Here is a 20082-nt window from a genome sequence, read left to right as displayed (position 1 = left end):
TTTGCCACAAATGATAGTCGAACCGATAAACTCTCTTAGAGAAAGTCACTTGGTACCGCTAGAGCGCTACTAGCTTGGTACAACAACAACAACACATTATGGGCTAGCCCAGCTGATTATGACAATGAAGATAAAACCCAGACTTCATTCGGGAGGTCGCCAGTTCGAATCCGAGCCACATTAAGGGGTTTTATCATGCCAGTGTTCCATCAGAAAGTTTTGACTCTTGTACCGGCGCAACTGGTGACAAGTGGTAATCCATCTGGTCGCAAACCAACCAGCAATCACCAAGTCAAGTATTACTCGTTCTAGAAATAAAATAATAATAATAATAATAATAATAAAAAGTAAACCAACAACACTTCAGTGATGAACCCAAAATCATCATCATCAGTCATCATTCATCATAATATTATTAATATTATTATTACACCCCATCTATCATTAACTATAAATACACCATCTTTTGTTTCCAATTTTAATTCAGTCAACACACCATGAATAGCACCTTATCATCTTCTTCTTCCTCATCTTTTTCGGGTTTTCGTATCAAAGGTGCGTGCTTTATCTGTTTCTTGATGTTAGATTTGGTTAATTGTTAGTGGGTTTGGTGTTAATTTGATAAAAGATTGTTGAAGTGGAATAAAATGTTATTGAATTTGGTTAAGTTTTAGTGGGTTGATGTTTACTTGATAAAAGATTGTATAAATTGAATACAGGGTTTGGGTTAAATACAAATTAAATCAACGCGTGAATCGGCAACATACTGTAATTATAATGTAATTATAGTGTAGTGTAATTACACTATAATTACATATCATGTATATATAATTACACTATTTGATTCGCACACACGCTTTACGTTAACTTTCCCCATGGAATATAAAGCTCCTGAATTTGGTTAAGTTTTAGTGGGTTGATGTTAATTTGATAAAAAATTGTATGAATGAAATACGGAGTTTGGATTAAATACAAATTAAATTAACGTGCTAAACGTGTGAATCAAATAGTGTAATTATATATACACCTGTATATATAATTACACTATTTGATTCACACAGTTATCACGCTTTACGTTAACTTTCCCCATGAAATGTAAATATAAAGCTCTTGAATTTGGCTAAGTTTTAGTGGAGTTTCTGTTTATTTGATAAAAAGATTGTTAAATTGAAGTATAAAGTTCTTGAATTTGGTTAATAGTTAGTGGGTTTGGTGTTATTTTGATAAAAGAGTGTTAATTTGGAATACTATGTTCTTGAATTTGGTTAATTTTTAGTGGGTTGATGTTAATTTGATAAAAGATGTATAAATGAAATACAGGGTTTGGATCAAATACAGATTAAATTAACGTGCTAACTGTGCAAATCAAGTAGTGTTGTAGTGTAATTACAGCATAGTGTAATTTTAGTGTAGTGCAATTGCAGCATAATGTTATTATAATGTAGTGTAATATTGTTATACTATTATTATACCCCATCTCCATCATTAACTATAATTACAACATCTTTTGATTCTAATTTTAATTCAGTCAACACACCATGAACAACCTTAACTTTATCTTCTTCTTCCTCAGCATCTTTTTCGGGTTTTCGTATCAAAGGTGCTTGCTTTATCTGTTTCTTGATTTTTAAGCTCTTGAATTTGGTTAATTGTTAGTGGGTTTGCTAAAAAGATTGTGAAATTGATATACAATTTGGTTAATTTTAATGGGTTTGGTTTGATAATGTGATTGTGTTTATAGAAATTAAAAAACACTCTTGTTGACTTTCAAAAGTCAAAATCAGTTTATGATAGGTGTTTTTGGTTAATTTGAATTTGGTTTGCTAAAACTCTTGTTGATTGATTTTTTTTTTTGAATAAAAGGGTTTTGCTTTTGAGTTGTGTGATCTGGTTTTAGCTGAATAATGTTGCTGGTTTTATAAAAATCACTACTTTTTTATAAAAAAAATCATATTAAAATTTCAAGATTTGAAATGAACTTGAAACTGAGGAGCTGATTTTGACTTTCAAAGAGTCAAAAAAGTTTTTATTTTTTTTAAATTAATGGATGGATTGTTTGTGTATCTTAGAAATAATATTTTTGTCATGATGAAAATATACACTTGAATTCTGCAGATCTATGATGATTTATAGTTTCTGAATTTGGTTAATTTAATGAGTCTTTAATTATATGCTGGTGTTGTATAATGATGCATAACTAGAATGCATTCAATGTCTTTGCTTTATTGTTAATAACCAACTGCATGAAGTCAAAGTTAACAGTTAATGCCACAATTTTGCTTTTTTTAGAACGGCGACTTTCTTGTATTTAGACTACCGCACTCTCCAAATTTAGAGAGCCCTAATGCCCTCTGGCCAAACTATGTTGTCTTAACCGGGCCCACGCTGGCTTCAGAGTGTGGCTTTGGCGTTCCCCCGGGAAACCATATCGCTGACTGCCACTTGACAGTCGTTGTGGCACCACAAGAGCAGAACTCTCTGGCCACAATTTTGCTTTAGTTGCGTTGTACTTATTTATTTATTTATTTTCTTGTATTAAGCATTTATATGTGACAAGATTATAACAAGCTCATTGCATAATTATCGTTTTTTTAATTTCAGGGTTTTATCAGAAATTCATGCTAGTTTACCACCGCGCGGTTGGAATTCATATGATTCGTTTTGTTGGACAATTTCCGAGGAAGAGTTCCTTCAAAATGCTCAACTTGTTTCACAGAAACTACATGCTCATGGCTATGAGGTATTAACTCTTAACCACTACTCTTTGGCCCATAAAAATAATAAAAATTTCACTTTTGTAAAGTTACCAAGTTAAAATTACCTATTTGCCCATTGCCATCATCAAGAAAGGTGGATGATGTTATCATGTGGTTTAGTACCTTGTTGTTATTAAAGGGTATTTTAGGTATTTGATGGATAGTCAAACACACCTCCAATACCATATTCTTGATTTTGATTTACATGTTAAAGAATCACTCGGTATTACCTCTAGTCCCTGTAGCTCATAAAAAATTAAAACTTTTCCAATTTTGTGAAGCAAGGCCGGCTATGCGGCAGGGCCGCGTGGTCGACCGACCCTGGCCCGAAATTTTATTTTTAAATTATATATATATTTTTGAAAAAAAAATATGTATATTAATGTTTAAATCCAACTACTCAGCTAATTTTAAGGCCCAAAATTTTTTCGTCTTTGGCCCAAAAGTTTTTCACGATTCTTGGAGACAGCCCTGTTCTCAAGTTACATATGTTAGCTTCAACGGGCTAGTAAAAGAATCATTCAATCTTATTGCTTTTTGATTTCTTGATGTGTTTAGTATGCAGTGGTGGATTACCTTTGGTATAGAAAGTTAGTCCCGGGTGCGTATGTTGATTCGCTTGGGTATGATGTGATTGACGAATGGGGGAGGGTGATTCCGGACCCCGGTAGGTGGCCTTCATCAAAAGGCGGAAAAGGGTTCTCGGAAGTAGCCAAGAAAGTTCATGACATGGGTTTGAAGTTCGGGTTTCATGTTATGAGAGGCATAAGTACACAAGCTGTTAATGCAAACACACCGATCTTAGACGTTACAACGGTATTATTCCATAAATTCTTAAGCTCTAAAGATGCATCTCAAAACACGGTTAAAACAATACTGGCCATGTTGGGTTGACCCAAAACACTACCTGTTCAAATTTTGGTACTTTTATAAACGGTTTGTGTTGTGTACTATTACTAGAGGCATGCATGAAACCAAAATAACCAACTTAAACGAGCTGAAATAACCGAACTCAATAAAAACCAACGGTTTGGTTTTATGCTTTTAAAAAACCAACTTTTCGGTTTCGGTCCTTTGCTATCAACCAATGACTTGAAAAGCCGAAAAACGATACTGAACCAAAAAAAAAAAAACCGAAAAAAATATTAATTTTAAGTAATTTATAAATATTAATAAATTGTGTAGCTAAACAATTTTAGATCCATATTTGTAAAACTGAAACCAAACCGAACCGAACCGAACCCTTTTTATCCAAAAACCCGAAAACTGAATTTTCGGATTTTGGTTCGGTTTCAGCCCAACCCACCCATGCACACCCCTATACAATAAAACACTATTTTTTTTGAATAAAATGATTCAGGAGATTGTATAGATCCAGACCCTTTTTGACCCGGTTTCATTTTTCGCTAACGTTATGATGTTACCATTTGATATGTTGAAGAAAACATTATGGTAGCAAATTTAAAACATCTTTTAAATCTAAACTTTAAATAAATTTTGTGAATAGGGGAAGGCTTATGTGGAAGCAGGAAAAACATGGAATGCAAAAGATATAGGGATTAAAGAGAGAGCTTGTGCGTGGATGAAAAACGGTTTCATGAGTGTTGACACGACATTAGGAGCCGGTAGAGCGTTTTTGAGGTCTCTTTACCATCAATATGCCGAATGGGACGTAGATTTTGGTAATTTTTTTTTACCTATTTTACATTAACTTAAAAAAAAGTTTTTCTCCTTTACATAATGTCAATGGTCTTAAGTAATATCGTAGTTTAACTACCTCCAAAAATCAAGGTTGCAAAAGTCGTTAGGCGGACACTAGACGGTCGATTGGGGAGTTAGGTGTACTCGGACATGGTAAATATAAAGAAAATTAATTTTTGAATATTACATATATGTCAAAATCATTAGTTTACTAATATTTATAATAAAATAGGTGAACATCGGTATAAATAAGAGAAATGCATTTTAAATACTAAATTATTCTAAAAATTGCTAGTCATTGATTTAAAAAAATGATATTCGTTTTTTAATGTTATAGAAATACGAATTATATTTTGTTTTTTAAGTGAAAATCGGTCCAAGTTGACCGAATAGATCTGATTCTGGCTGAGGTTGACCACCTTTGATCGATTCTTAGTACTAAGCGGAGTTAAAAAAAGTCGCCTCGGCGCCATACCTTGTAGCGATTACTCAGGGAGTACCCGGGCTTATAGACCTACTTTTACAACATTGCCTAATATAAACCGTTACTTGCCTTGTAACAGTAAAGCATGACTGTGTGTTTGGAGAAGATTTTCAACTAGATGAGATAACCGTTGTATCAGGGGTATGCAGATATGCAAATTTAATCTGTCACAATATTTAAATATTTTGTTTTGTTTGTATATTGGTTTTAACATATGATAAATGTAGATCTTGAAGGAATTGAACCGTTCGATTCTTTACTCATTATCACCTGGAACTAGTGCCACACCAGCCTTGGCAAAGCAAGTTGCACCGCTTGTTAATATGTACAGAGTGACTGGTGATGATTGGGATAATTGGGGAGATGTTGCAACACATTTTGATGTTTCAAGGTATGCATATGTTGTTGACTTTTTAGGGTCAATAATATTATTTTCAGAATTTGAAATATGCTATAGCGTACACGAATAACCACTTTTATGTTTATAGAACTTGTTATGAAACTGAATAGTATTAATTTCTCTATATAACTTTTTAAAGAAATTAGGATGATTTTGGTATATATTATATTGTTGACATCAAAGGTCAAATTTTGTTGCTTTTAGTGAGAAAGGCTATATCTTTTTAACTTTTTAAGTATGCATGTAATTAAATGCAAGTATTGTAATGATATCATTGAAATGATGATTAGGCGTAATAATTTGGAGGATTTTTCTTTTTCATTTTTGTATTCGTTTTTATTAAGATTTGAAAAATATTACTGTTTTCTGAGACTTTGCAGCTGCTAGTATGATAGGCGGCAACGGGCTGTTGGGAAATTCGTGGCCCGATTTGGATATGCTTCCACTCGGATGGCTCACGGATCCTGGCGAGTTTTCGTTTTCGTTTTGACCATTTTTTTTTACTTTTTATCAGTTTAAATAGCAAATATATATATATATATATATATATATATTATTTTAATAATATATACAGGAGCCAATGTTGGTCCACACAGGAGTTCAAGGCTTTCTCTAGATGAGCAAAAAACTCAGGTAGGTCTATTTGATGCATTCTCTTAAGATGCTTGAATTAAATTGTTGTTGACTTTTTCCGCGTTTTACAGATGACTTTATGGTCAATGGCTCGGTCCCCTTTAATGTTTGGAGGAGATTTGAGAAAGCTCGACAATACAACATACGGTCTCATCACGAATCCAGTTTTATTGGAAATCAACTCTTTTAGCTCAAACAATAAGGAGGCATGCTTATAACACTAATATTGTTTAACTTGTTTAAATATAGTTTGATCTTTGACTTTTAAAAAGTCAAACATGGTTTAGTGATTTTTTTTTTGTTTTTTGTACAGTTTCCTTATATTACAAGTAAAATTGAATTCCAATTCTTGGAGCAAGATCCAAAAATTAGAACAGGAAGTCCGCATAATACAGGCGGGCCCGAAAAACTTGTTGTCGGGTTGTCCAGTTGTCACGTTCCCGAGGCTAAAGGTTGGTTTTCGCAAGCGGTTGATGCAGATCTTGAACAAATATGTTGGAGATGGGGTTCAAGAAACAAAAAGTTCCAGCCTTTTTGTCTTTACAAGACCGAAGCGTTTTTGCAGTCGTAATTTTCTAAACCTCTTTAATGTGTCTATATAATTATTTTGGAGTGGGTCTTGGGCTTTTATTTATCTTTATCAGGCCAAATGGTAATAAAAAATAAAAAATAAAAAATTGGAAGTAAACGAGTAGAACGGGTTGGAAGTCGCTCAAAGTGTGTTTGAGATGAATAAGACCTTCTAAATCATTTTATTCAAATAAATAAATTTTCAAGAATATGACACTTTTTTTTACAAAGTTGAAATTTTGAACAAAACTTATTTTGGTTTAATGCAACATGTGCCGACCCGTTACCCAACGTGCCCATTTTGACACTTTTATTTTCATGTAAGAGTCGAGAATTTAACATTTTATTTATTTTTTATTTTAGAGATGAAGATGCTGAGTATAGTGAAAAATATAGAGGAAAACTTCACTTGCATGCAAGTAATAGAGAAGGTTTTGTTTTGACACGTCATCGAAATGGAAGCGTACGTCAAAAGAGCATAAGAGAGCGTTTTCGCCTTGTAGTCTGGATGCTAACCAGGTACAAGTTATTGTTTATAATATTTTGTACAAAACTTTAACTCATTAAATTATAAATATGTCAGTTAGCCGTTAGGAATATGTTTTTATCTCTAACGGGTCAAACAGTCTATTTTCTATGCATAAAACCCCCCTAAATTGTTAATTTAAAAACTTGACTATCATTGAAATAATATGATTTTTTTAATCATATTTAATACACTAGTTCGCATCGATAAATCTTTACACCTTACATTTTGTTTTGCAAAAAAACATTTTATTTATTATTTTTCGTATTCAGATGTGGGAGCTAGGCAATAACGGAACACTCATGAATAGTTATTCCAGTTCATGTGCCTCTATCAAAGTAATGAAAGCGAATGCGGGTCCCGGTGGAGTTCGCTCGTGGATCGCAACTGGAAAGAAAGGTAACGTTTGACTGTATTTTTTTTTCTCGAGTCACAAAAAAATTTGATATACTTTTCTGACATGTTTGGTTGACCCGAAACACATTTTGTTCTATAGTTTTAAATTTTTAATTAAAAACTTACAATTATCTTGTTGCCCGCTTGCCTTCTGTTTCGATGTAATCAAAAACTTACAATTATCTTTCAATTTGAAATACCGATGATTTTACCGAAATATTTTATATAAAAAAAATTATTTCTGTAAATAATTACAAAAATTATACTATTTAAACAATAATAATGTATGGTTCTGAATAAATATATTATCTTACATTTTTTCATTACTTATTAAAGATAAAATATGACCCAAATCGACCCGTTCAGTTTATGATCGGACCAAAACAATAATTTGAAAGGTTAAGTTACTCGAATAAGCGTTGACTTGTTGACTCGACTAATATATCCTGTATATGGTACTGATTCAGGAGAGGTGTATCTTGCTTATTTCAATTTGAACCCCACAACAACGGTTATTTCGACAACTGTATCGAGTCTTTCAAAGGCGTTTCCAACTATAAACTTCGGGTCATGTTCATGCAAAGAGGTATGGAGCGGGAAAGACTACGGGTCTCTTCAACAATCGCTCTCGGCTTCGGTAGATTCACATGGTTGTGCACTTTTTATATTGACTTGCAAATAGCTACATGGCCGCGTCATTTCGAGCGGTTTGAAGCTTAGTTATAATAATTTACCAAAGGGTTATCTAGTGAGGATGATTGTGATGATGCTAGTGTTTGTGTGAAACTATAGTTGCATGATCTCATTTTGGACTTTCCTATGTTTTTATGGTATAACTAGGTGATAAGAGCTGTCGTGTTGCGGTAACAACAATAATCCCACAAAAGTAAATGCATAGAATAATATTGATGCTCGTATAACTTATGATAATAATTAAAAAAAAGAAGAAGCATACTTAAAACGACTTGTAGTAGGTTGGTAAAACACGTGTGGTGTGGATGCGAGCAGTGTTGCAAAAATCCCGACTAGGCATCGATTAATCTCGATTAATCGCTAGTCCCTATTTCACTGATTAATTTTGGGCTAGTCGGCTAATTAATTAGTCAACGGTCAATCCGGCCAAATCGGCAGTTTCTAGTGAGATTCTGACCAAAATCAGCGGTTTCCGGCGAGATTCTAGCAAAAATCAGTGGTTTCCAGCGAGATTCCAGCCAAAATTTGGCTAAAATATATTTGTGTATGTATAAAACTGAAAATTACATATAGAAAAATGTGTGTGTGTGTATAAACCTGAAAAATATACATTAAAGTCCAATCCTATTAATCCCGATTAATCTCGATTAATCCCCACCCTACTGCCCGACTACCGACTAGCGATTTTTACAACACTGGCTGCGAGTTGACTCAAATTCGGTCGATATCAAGTTACGACACCAGAACTAAACCAAAAAGGTAAATTTGCCAACGTCCAAATACAACAAGTTAATACATTTAAAAAACAAACAAAAACCCGTAACGAACAACAACAACAACAACAACAAAAACTTCGTGCTTTACAATGGCATACGGACGCGAACTCGGTTGGTGTAGGCACTAAAAAGGTTAAAACAAAAAGAATAAAAAGAAAATGCTGATGTGGCTCAACCATGGGTCGTCACTCAGACCAATAAGGTCCTTTTGACACCAGCCCATGGTTATTTATCTAATAACGTAATTAACTTTTATAAACTTCGAAAAAAACAATTCAATTACGCTTAAACTACCAAGCAAACATCTGTTTTTATCCTTTTAAGTTTTATGATTACTTGGTAGTTTAACTTTTGATATAAAACTCCTACAAAATTTATCATTATAAACTGGTCAGTCGAAATGACTAAAAAAACAAAAACTGAATATTTTAATTGACTATGAAAAGAGATGAGTTTTTTTAACAACATTTTGGAACTACCGTCAGTACTCGAGTGAGTCTTCTTGAGACGAGTTGTTAACCGTCTAAAATGATTTTGATGTTTAAACCAAACTTACCCACAAACATCATAGCTAACTATTATGTATTAAAGGAACAATTACGTCTTTTACCAGCAAAACGAACTTTCATTATCCATAAAAACGGTTACAAGTATATTTAACATATATTACTTTAGACATTCTGGATTATATCCGGGTCCTCCATAATATAGATAGGCTTTCCGGTTACTACCATACCCGGTTTTCACCCCATAACAATTGGGTTCATTTGAATATACATTAAGATTTTCAACATCCTTTGCAACATTATTCTCATCAACCACTTCCAGATGGCTAGCGAACGCTGCTTTCCTAAAACCTTCAACCGGAAAGTGCCCGCTGCCCATTTGAGTCAAAGGGTGTATATTCGAGTTTTCGTAAAACACTTCTCCACCATATTCGATACTATATGCTTTACCTCGAAGAGTGTTGAATAAACTTTTAGGCCAAAACCCGACTATTTCGTCTCTCTTTTTCAGCCACCAGTGCCCATTATATCGATCCTATAAAGCTCAACATAAAGAATAAATCACAATGCATGATTACAAAGGGGCGAGATCAAGAGAGAGTTCGTCTTCAAAAACATTTTATAATTTTTTTCCTTTCAACTTTCTTATATATTGTTATTCTTTACTAGAAAAAAAATATGAAAATAAAACAAATATATAAAAAAGATAAAAAAAATTATAAAAAAAGTCGATATAGTGCATATGTGCACTACATTGAGTTTTTTTTTTTAATTTTTTTTTCTGTGAAGAATAAAAATATATAAGAAGGATGAAAGAAAAAAATTTGAAAGTATCTTTTTTAAAAAGATTAAAAATATTATTTATTAGTTTTCTAATTCTCTCTCTAACATGGAGCTCTATCATACCCCTAATTACAAAACTCTATATATTTTTATTCTACTAAAAACTTATTAACTTACAATCCATATCGTAATGCTGATATAATATTGCTCTTTGTTATATCTTGAAATTGGTTTAAAAGCAGTTCCTAAGGAAATATCTTTGCTCGTTTGGATGAACCCCGAACATTGTAAATTGAAGCAACCAGATGCTTTTCCCTGCAATAGTGTTTTTGTTTCAAACCGTAAGTTATTGTTCATATCCATATAATTATACTAAAAATCATTAATTTTTTCTCTTTCTCTCATTTTTAAATTAAATGATACTTTTTATACCTTTATTATTGTATTTTCGGTCTCATTCACCAACAATATCATGAAATATTTAAAAAATTATAAAGCTTGAATGGTATAATAGGATATAGCCCGTGTAATACATGGGTGGTTAAAAATTGCAACAAAAAAAATAAATTTAATAATAGACATAATAGCATGCCTTATGGTTCATAAGATATAAATAATGATAAATAAAGTTTTATAAATCATAAATATAAAAAAACTCATTTAATACAACATTTAAAGTTATTTTTATAACTTTGTTAGTAATTATATAAATGGTAATAGTATTAAAATTAAATAGCTTATTATGTGTAAATTATAATTTTGAAAATTGTTGAAATGGAATCTTATGTGGATAACTTAGTTAAATGTCATGTGAAAAGTATGTGTTGCTTTAATATAGTAGTTAGACTCCCATATTTAGTGATAAACAATAACGTTTTCTATTACTCATAACCACTTCCTATAATTTACAAAACCCTCTCACAAATTTTAGAGAATGGATTACGAATGCTATAATAATAAGAATAAAAAGGTAGTTTTATATCATTTTTAAGAATTTAAACTTGTAAACTTAAGATAAGATCCTGTAAAACATATCGTTGACTTTTAAGCCAACTTCCTTCATGATTTTTAAACGATTATAACGTTTTTTTACGTTAATTTCTTTTAAAAAAAAACACTATAAAACGAATAATGTCTTTAATTTGAGTATAATATTCCCATATTTTTTTAATTTTTCTAATTAAAAGAACACATAACGTGAATATTAATGTATGTGTTCCCCGCCCTTCTCGTGTGTGTGTAACTTACTTTCCAGTAAATAAAAAATCTTGGAACACCATTGTTGCTTCCTGCTCGGGAAACCTGCGATAACAAACATATGATGTGTTCGTGAACGTTCGGTAATGCGTTATTATGCACCCGTCAGGTTACACCTTTTACGTTTGTCCGGTTAGGTTCACGTATCAACATATCACTATTAATATTATTATTTATTTGCTTTACTATGTAAACTGTTACGATTTGTCCATTAGAGTCTTTTAGGGTCGTTTATGTTATCTGTCCATTAGTGTCTGCTACCATCCATAAGCGTCCAGTTACGTTCAATAGTGTTCATTAGTGTCTGTTTGTGTCGTTCACGACACTAACAAACGGACACAAATGAACACGAACATGCTCAATCCCTTAATGAACGAACATGGACATGAATTTTGGTTTGGTAGAACGTTCGTGAACCGTTCGTTTATCCAACAAAAGCTTGACAGACGAACATGAACAAGATCGTATTCGGTTTAGTTTGGCTCGTTTACAACCCTAAACAGAACTTACTTGCCAACCAGCTTCAACATTGTTCACAATACCAGCTGTATCTGTAGATGTAGCCCAAATTTGGGACATGCTAGTATCATTTCTAGCAACAATTGGTTTCCATAGATTTAAATATGCCTTTGCCCCATAGTATGGTCCCATATGTACAAATCCTATTGCAGCCTACAATACACACTTTTATCAACGCGACGGGTATATTACTAGTTATAATACAAAAAATAAAAAAAATATCTTTATTTACAATATTTAATTTATTTATAATAAAGATCAGTGCGAATTCTCGCAACACGAAAATAATCATGTTTTGAGTTGGAACTAAACATGGTCAATTTTGTGTTAAATCGTAAATGAATGGCCCTATCCATTAAAGTTTAAGGAAACTAAAAAAATATAGGAATATTAGTTTTAAATAATCCAAACTATATCATGTTGATAAAATAACAGCCTCAATTTCATATTTGGCTGGTGGCGGTCTCAATTAAAGATGTTATTTTTTTCTAACGGTCCTCGAGTAACGGATGGTTAACTCTGTTAGTTTGTTGCTTACGTGGCATGTCTAGCGGACCGTTGGGAAAACTATACACCTTTAGTTGGGATTGTTCAATTTTATAAAAAGAAACATACGCAATGCTGCCGACAACTAGGCGTGCCATGTATGCATTAGACTAACGGATGGTTAATTCTGGCAGTCGCGGACCGTTGGTAAAAAATACACCATTAGTTGGGACTGCCACAAGCCAAGAGTGAAGTCGGGACATAGTTGAGATTATTTAAAACTAAATTTTCAAATATATATATATATAATTTACAGTTCTTCAACTCATTCCCTCGTCAAACCTAAAAAAAATTGATTACAACTCATCAAACAAAACATGCATATTTAGACGAATGAGTTGGGTGTCCATGTTATATGTATTCAAGTGTGTCTTTTGATTTCTTTGACACGAATAAATATACATGTACTAGCACGCCAACGCGACATGATATATCTCCTATGTGGTATAATGTCTGTTTGCTATTATTAGAACTTTAATCCTTTAGTAGTTATTGTTTAAGTGCAATTATTGTTCTAGCATAAAATGTTTAACTATTTTATAAATTAACTAAACTTGATTTGAAGTTGAAGGACCATTATTGTAACTATACTTGAATGTATAATGTTTAATCGTGCATTTGTTATTAAAAGACTATGTTACCCCTACATTTTCAAAATTTTATGCATTGTTGATTGTATAATAAGCAACAATAATGGCATCTTTTAAAATTTAAGAGGTCTCTCACTTCTATATTATATATAGTATATATAGATAAATATAGATACGAGAGGAAGAAAAGTGTGTACCGCACGAGCCCTATTTGAATTTCGTGCACTTCCTACTTTAAACCTGAAATGGATCTCCAAACATCAACATTAGCACTTGGTCTTTTAATTGGAACGGTTCCATTTGGGCATGATTCACCCATTGAAGTCCATAACTGTTCGATTTTCGGAGGCTTGTCATCATTATCATCGTCGTCTCCTTTTGGTGGCTCTGGTAGCGGAGGCTGCTTATCATAATTCATGTTCAAACACATATTAATATATCTCGATAACATAATCTTATGATTATATTGGGATAACAAATGTGAAAGTTAATATTGTCATTGGTCAAAGTGTAAGTATAGATTATTATCAGTCAATAGGTTAGTTTTGAGTTATTAAAATCCAATTTGTTTTGAAACTTTTTAAAAAAATCCCATTAAAATCATAAAAAAAAAGTTGATGATAGAAACCAAAACATCTACTTTCTTGTGGATCAATAATAACAGGTCTAATCTCCAAGCATTAGATTAAAATGACTAGTATATAATTTGTGTAATCTTACTATATTTAACTTTGTTTTTTTTTTCTAGCACCTTGCTAAAACATAATGTTACTCTTTGTGTTATAATAATGTATAAAGGCTCATATGATATGTTACTAATTCATATAGGGTACTTAAAACATACCATTGTCATATATTCCTTTAATTCAAGATTATCAAAAGCTGGTTGAAGATGATATAAAACACAGTTTATGATATCACCATCTGAACTCTAATTCAGTAAAAAATGATCAACATAATCATTCCAAATATAAATAGAAATATAAACAATTCAAGCTTTTTTATAGCCACCAATTCATCAAATAGTGTATAAGGGTTACCTCAATTGTCTTTACAAAATCAATTGTCTTTACAAAAGGCCTGTCGATCCTCTCAGACTCGTAGCTCATCGTGGAAGCTCCATCATTTTCTCGGAATTCGTTTGAGGAGAAAACTGGAGAAAATAACAAGAGAAATACCGCAAGAACATAAATGTTAAAAGATGTCTTATAACAAGAACTAGACTTCATCATATTCTTGTATAGTGTTGTGTTCCACGAACAAAATTAATGTGAGTTTTTTAATTTCTTGCAGTTTATTTTCTCAATATTTATAATGAAAACTTGAATATGTTGTGTGGTACATTTAATAAAGTATTATTTTTTTCCAAAGTAAAACTGATTTGCACTTGTGATATTATACGTTATTGCTAATTGATTTATTGTCATTTAAAAGTAAATTAACTAATTGATTTATTGTAATCGGAGTTTTTACTAGAAAATGTTCCTAAAGGTCTGATTTAAGGTTACAAAGATGCTTGGAATGAAAATGTTGAGTTTTTCAGAAAAAAAAAGTGCGTTTTCCAGCCAAAAACGTTTTTCCGGCAACCTGCAACTAATGGTGTTAAGATTCTGTTAGTCGCGGATTGTTAGGAACAAATACGTTAAAAAGTGGGACTGTCACTAGCCAATTTGTTAGGTAGGACCAGCAACAACAAAAAGATAATAGTTGGGATTAATAAAAATTATAGAAAATTATTGTTTGCGTCCCTGTGGTTTTAGGGCGGAGGCACAATGTGTCCCCGAAAATTTTTTTGAACTGGTTGAGTCCCTGTGGTTTAAAAAATGAACCCATTGAGTCCCTGTCTTTACTTAATTGTGTTAGTTTTAGGGTTAGATTTGACATTTTACTTCTATATATATACATTATCACTCTGAGTCCTTGAACTTTCATAATTGGTCACGTTGAGTCCCCTTCCGGCCTTCTCCTTTTAGCAAAAATAAATGAACTAGACTAACTTTTTTTAACAAAAATAAATAAAACGAACCACTTTTTCATCAAAACTTAACGAACCGAACTACTTTCTAACAAAAAAAAATGAAAACTAATTTTTTTTTATCAAACTAAACGAACCAAATCACTTTTTTACAAGTAGTTCATTTCGTTTAACAAAAATAAACGAATCGAACTACTTTTTTTTAACAAAAATAAAGGAACCGAACGTATTTTTTTTAAAAAAAATAAACGAATCAAACTGCATTTCTAACAAAAATAAACGAACCAAACTTATTTTTTAACAAAAATAAACAAACCAAACTTATCTTTTAACAAAAATAAACGAATCAAATACTTTTTTTTACTAAACGAACTGAACCACTTTTTTTACAGTAGTTTAGTTCATTTCGTTTAACAAAATTAAACGAATCCAACTACATTTTAACAAAAAAAAAGAAAGAAACGAAACAAACTTATTTTTTAACAAAAATAAACAAATCGAACAACTTTTTAACAAAAATAAACTAACCGAACTACTTTTTTGACATAATAAACTAACCGAACTACTTTTTTTAACAAAAATAAAACACCGAAATACTTTTCTTTAATAATAAATAAAGCCGAACAACTTTTTTTAAATAAACTAAACGAACTGAATAATTCGCTTTAACAAAAACAAGAGTATCGAACTACTTTTAAAAAAAAACAAATAAGCAAACCAAACTTATTTTTAACAACAAAAATAAATGAACCAAATTTATTTTAAACAAAAATAAGCTAACCGAACTTGTTTTCAACAAAAATATCGCCGTAGCTTGCACTAAGGTGGAGTTCGATTCTATTACTTATTTTAGAAGTAGTTACGTTCGTTTAGTTTAGTAAAAAAGTAGTTTGGCCCGTTTATTTTTGTTAAAAAGGTAGTTCGGTTCGTTTATTTTTGTTAAAAAAGTAGTCTGGTTCGTTTATTTTTTTTAAATAGTAGTTCGATTCGTTTATTTTTGTTAAAAAATAGTTTGGTTTGTATTTTTTTGTTAAAAAAGTTTGGTTTGTTTATTTATGTTAAAAAAATTAGTTCGATTTGTTTATTTTTGTTAAAAAAAGTTCGGATCTTTTATTTTTGTTAAAAAAAAATTCATACGATTCATGTAAATAAAAATGAATATTCAAGTAAATAAATAATTTGACGATTCATGTATTCATACGATTGACATATTTATCGACAAACATGTTGTTTGATCAGTGATAGGTTTGACTCCAACTCATGTAATCGTTTGTTTATATAACCGATATTTTAGTATTCAGTAGCTAAAAGTTTCTATAAAAGTTGGCAATTTACAAAGTATTACCAAAGTAAATGTAAATGTTAACAATTTAAGGGGCTATTAATGTAATTGTGCTTTAGATGTCTTGTATCTATACTACTAGCTTTTGAACCCGTATATTACACGGGTTTTGTTAAATAATAAAGATAAATAAGGTCTGTTATTTCAGTTGTAATTTCCAAAATACTTGTGAATTAATTTAATGTAGACTTAATGGAAAAAACAAACAGGGTTGACGAAAAGTACTAAAATAGCACGATTTTAGAAACATCATGTGTTGATTTGCAAGAAATTTAAAAAAAAGGTACTAAAGTTGTGTAGTTGGTCAAACCTTACGTATGAAAATGACACTTGATTCAATAATGAATATAATCCATACTATGTTATAACTCATTTGACAAAATGGTTTTGACCCATGACCCATGAATAGTTAGAAAGAATGAGATGAGAGATTAAGAATTAGGTGCAATGTGGACTTGGCACATAACCTTCAACATTTTCTTTTATTAGTATTGTAAGATAAGATAAGATATACTAGACCGGTGCCCGCGTGATGCAGCAGGAACACAGATTGTTGATAATGATTTGGTTTCAATTTTTAACGATTTTGTTTCGGTTTACGATGATCAAAAACCGCTACTAATTGTTTATTTAAAAGCCGTCAAAACCCAACCACAAACACCGCTACATAAATGTTAATTTTTTAACTAAAAAAACTAACGCGATATCATACTTAAATTAAAGAGAATAAAATTCTCATTTTTGTGGTGCCGGTTTTATTAAAAAATAATAGCGTATAAAAAAATTATGACCGCTTAACAGTCATGGGTGGAAGTTGGGTTAAATGTGAAATTAAAAAGAATATATGGTTAAAAGTTAAAGAGCTAAGGTTGTAACTATTACTTAAATTTATAAAATTTAATTAAAATTGAGTGGACAATATTGTAACTATGATTAAAGAATTGAAGTTTCATATTTTCTAATGGACTATTTTACCCATCTTCAACATACTATGTAAGTTGTATCATTTGCTAATTAAGTTGTAAATTACTTAAAATCAAAAGTGTCTTAATTTGCCCATGAGCTATGTATTATATATAGTATAGATGTAGATAATACATGAGACATAGACAAATTAAGACACTAAGTTATAAGTAGTTTATAACTTGTAATGTATAATGCACACATTTTATAGCATGTAAGAAAGGGACAAACTTGCCCATTATAAAATATTCATATCAATAATTACAACACCGTCATCTCAATTTTACTAAACTTTTGCAAATTTAAGAAATTGTTACAACTTTAAACCTTTATCTTTACTCATGTTTTCCTATTAATTTTAATTGTAAACTAAGTTCTCACTAACGATTTTCCAACGGTCGTAACTTTTTCATACGTTAATATATTTTGTTAAAAAGTTGCACCATAAAATGAGCATTTTATTGGCTTTAATTTGGGTATGGTATTACTATAGTCTTTTTTTCAATTAAAAAAAAATTAACATGTTACGTATGGGTGTTCACAATTCGGTTTTAACGGTTTCCAATTTAAACTACGAGCCAAAGCGTTGGTTCGTTTTTTTGCTATTGAAAACCGAAATTAAATCGTTGAAAATTTAAATTGAATCGCTACTAATGGTTTGGTTTCACACATTGAGCTTCAGAAATAAGTTTACCGTACGATCCGTTTTTATATGGCTAATTTCGATATAAACAGTAAACCAAACTGTTAAATCGGCTGACCAAAATTGTTGATTGGTTTAACATTTCCAAGGTTTCAAATGAACATTGAACACCCATAATTGTTACATGATTACTAAGATTTTTGTTTCCGTCGCATCGCGCGGGCACCATCTAATTACAGAGAAACAGCCAGTAAAATAATCTCCCAAAAAAACACTAACAACACCTTTCTCTAAAACCCTCCATCGATTCAAGGCATCATAATTGGAATTCAATGCGTTCGTCGCCTATCACTATGTTGGAATGTTCAGAGACGATCTTGTGCGACCCTTCCAAAGTTCCAAACCGTTATGCACATATGCTTATTTTGTCTTTATGTTAGTAGATGCAAATCTGCGATCCCTTGGTTATTCGGGGCGGTACAATAACCGAGCTTGTAACCAACATGTTTTAGCTTCAAAACTCCATAATGAGCTAGAGATACCATAACCTAATTAAAAACATATAAAATACATCGAACAATTATTAAACTTAACAGAAACCAACCCATAACCAACAGTTAACCAACCTATAATTAACCGATCACTCGATTATAGTTAGGCTGCGTGCTATGGTGGGAGCCTTCGAAGCCCCTCCACAGCGCCACGTAGGCACTAGGGGCATCGAAGCCCCGGGTGTAACATCACAAATATTTTGGTCCAAATTTGACAAATTAATAAAACTTAAGGATTAAAAATATTCATGGCAAATGTAAAAAGAAAAATAAGACAAAGAATGGAAGTAGCTTATGTTAAGGAATGGAGTAAGGAGACTCCATCCCACATCGGAAAAAGAAAGAAAAATAAATCACTTTATAAGGAGAGAACATTCCATGGAAATGTTCTTAAATGGCCAACCACTCTCCCTAGTCCTAGCGGAGGGTGCGAAGCACCCGACGGGCTCGGGTGAAGGGCGATGGGCGCTATGATGGCGCACTTCGCACGCTCGCATCGCCGCGAGCCGCCTTTGTATTTTTGGATGATGATAAGATCAAGATATGACAAGTTACCAAAAGACCAGGGACTAAAAATGAACAGATTCAAAGTTTTGTATCTTCGCGATACGCGAAGAGAGACAGGAACGACACGTGGCGACACGCGCCGACTCAGCGAAGCTAGTGCAGCTGCTTTGCGATACGCGAAGCTGCTTTGCGATACGCGAAGTTGCACAAAAATTTCTATAAATAGGCCGGCCATGGGGGGTGGTCCTCACCATCCAACTCACACTTCCAATTACACATTGTCTCAATTTACACGCAACGACCCGAGATGGCGATATCCCGACAAGCCTTACCTCGAGATGCGTGCCATAACCCTACTTAAATACCCTCTCGACTTACCTTCAAGTAGAAGTGTTGTTCAAGTAAAGCACAAGCATTTCTATAAAATAAGCCATTCAAGGTAGGGGTTCTGCCCGATTATTATAATATAAATGGCTTAGACCCTAGTCAGGGATATAGCCCGTACCTTGATTTTATAAAGTGGAAATAAGATTTTATAAAGTCGAGATTATAGATAAAATAATACTTCTTTATTTTATATAAAGATTTTATATTTCTTATAATAAGAATTTGAAATATATGTTTTCTTCACGAAGAAGAAACAAAGGTTTATAAATGATTAAAAGAAAGGACTAGAGGTTCTTATATTTATAAAGAGATAAAATGTCAAAGTAAAGGTTATGCAATCGGACTAAAGGTCTGAAGCTAGATCGTTGATCTAGTACTTATAAAATGTTATTCTCGTACTATAGGTCCGAGGTAACGAGACAAATTGGTGAGAAACACCAACAAAAAAGAAAGGTGAATACGTTCAACTTTTTATAAAACAAAGTCTTGAATGTTTGCATGGGATTATATCCCTAAAACTTTATAAACAAAAGTAATACTGGCCCTCAGGCTATTGTATACATTTGTCTGGATCCTTA

At 32.0% G+C, this 20082-nt stretch overlaps 1 protein-coding gene and 1 pseudogene across 2 annotated transcripts; one reads left to right on the top strand and one right to left on the bottom strand.

Annotated features, from left to right (window-relative positions):
• Positions 1–1465: 1465 nt before the first annotated feature.
• LOC143534064 (putative alpha-galactosidase B) lies at positions 1466–8226 on the top strand (annotated as a pseudogene). Its single transcript, XR_013135464.1, has 14 exons — positions 1466–1600; positions 2602–2740; positions 3315–3572; positions 4264–4438; positions 5021–5082; positions 5169–5332; positions 5632–5633; positions 5713–5808; positions 5916–5974; positions 6046–6180; positions 6288–6541; positions 6908–7063; positions 7343–7469; positions 7934–8226. The product of XR_013135464.1 is annotated as a putative alpha-galactosidase B (transcript).
• Positions 8227–9601: 1375 nt separating this feature from the next.
• Positions 9602–12132, bottom strand: LOC143534044 (protein neprosin-like). Its single transcript, XM_077028647.1, has 3 exons — positions 11992–12132; positions 10402–10539; positions 9602–9976 (listed from the first exon to the last, which is right to left on the bottom strand). The coding sequence occupies exons 1-3, from the start codon at positions 12130–12132 to the stop codon at positions 9602–9604; spliced, it is 654 nt and encodes a 217-aa protein (XP_076884762.1).
• Positions 12133–20082: the final 7950 nt, after the last annotated feature.

This window comes from Bidens hawaiensis, unplaced genomic scaffold (genome assembly GCF_021521415.1).
Source record: "Bidens hawaiensis isolate Kalapana, Puna unplaced genomic scaffold, B.hawaiensis_p1.1 tig00010056_1, whole genome shotgun sequence".
In the NCBI taxonomy this organism is placed as follows: domain Eukaryota; kingdom Viridiplantae; phylum Streptophyta; class Magnoliopsida; order Asterales; family Asteraceae; genus Bidens; species Bidens hawaiensis.
Note: the sequence above shows the minus strand (reverse complement) of the source record. Positions and strands in the feature narration are given on the sequence as shown.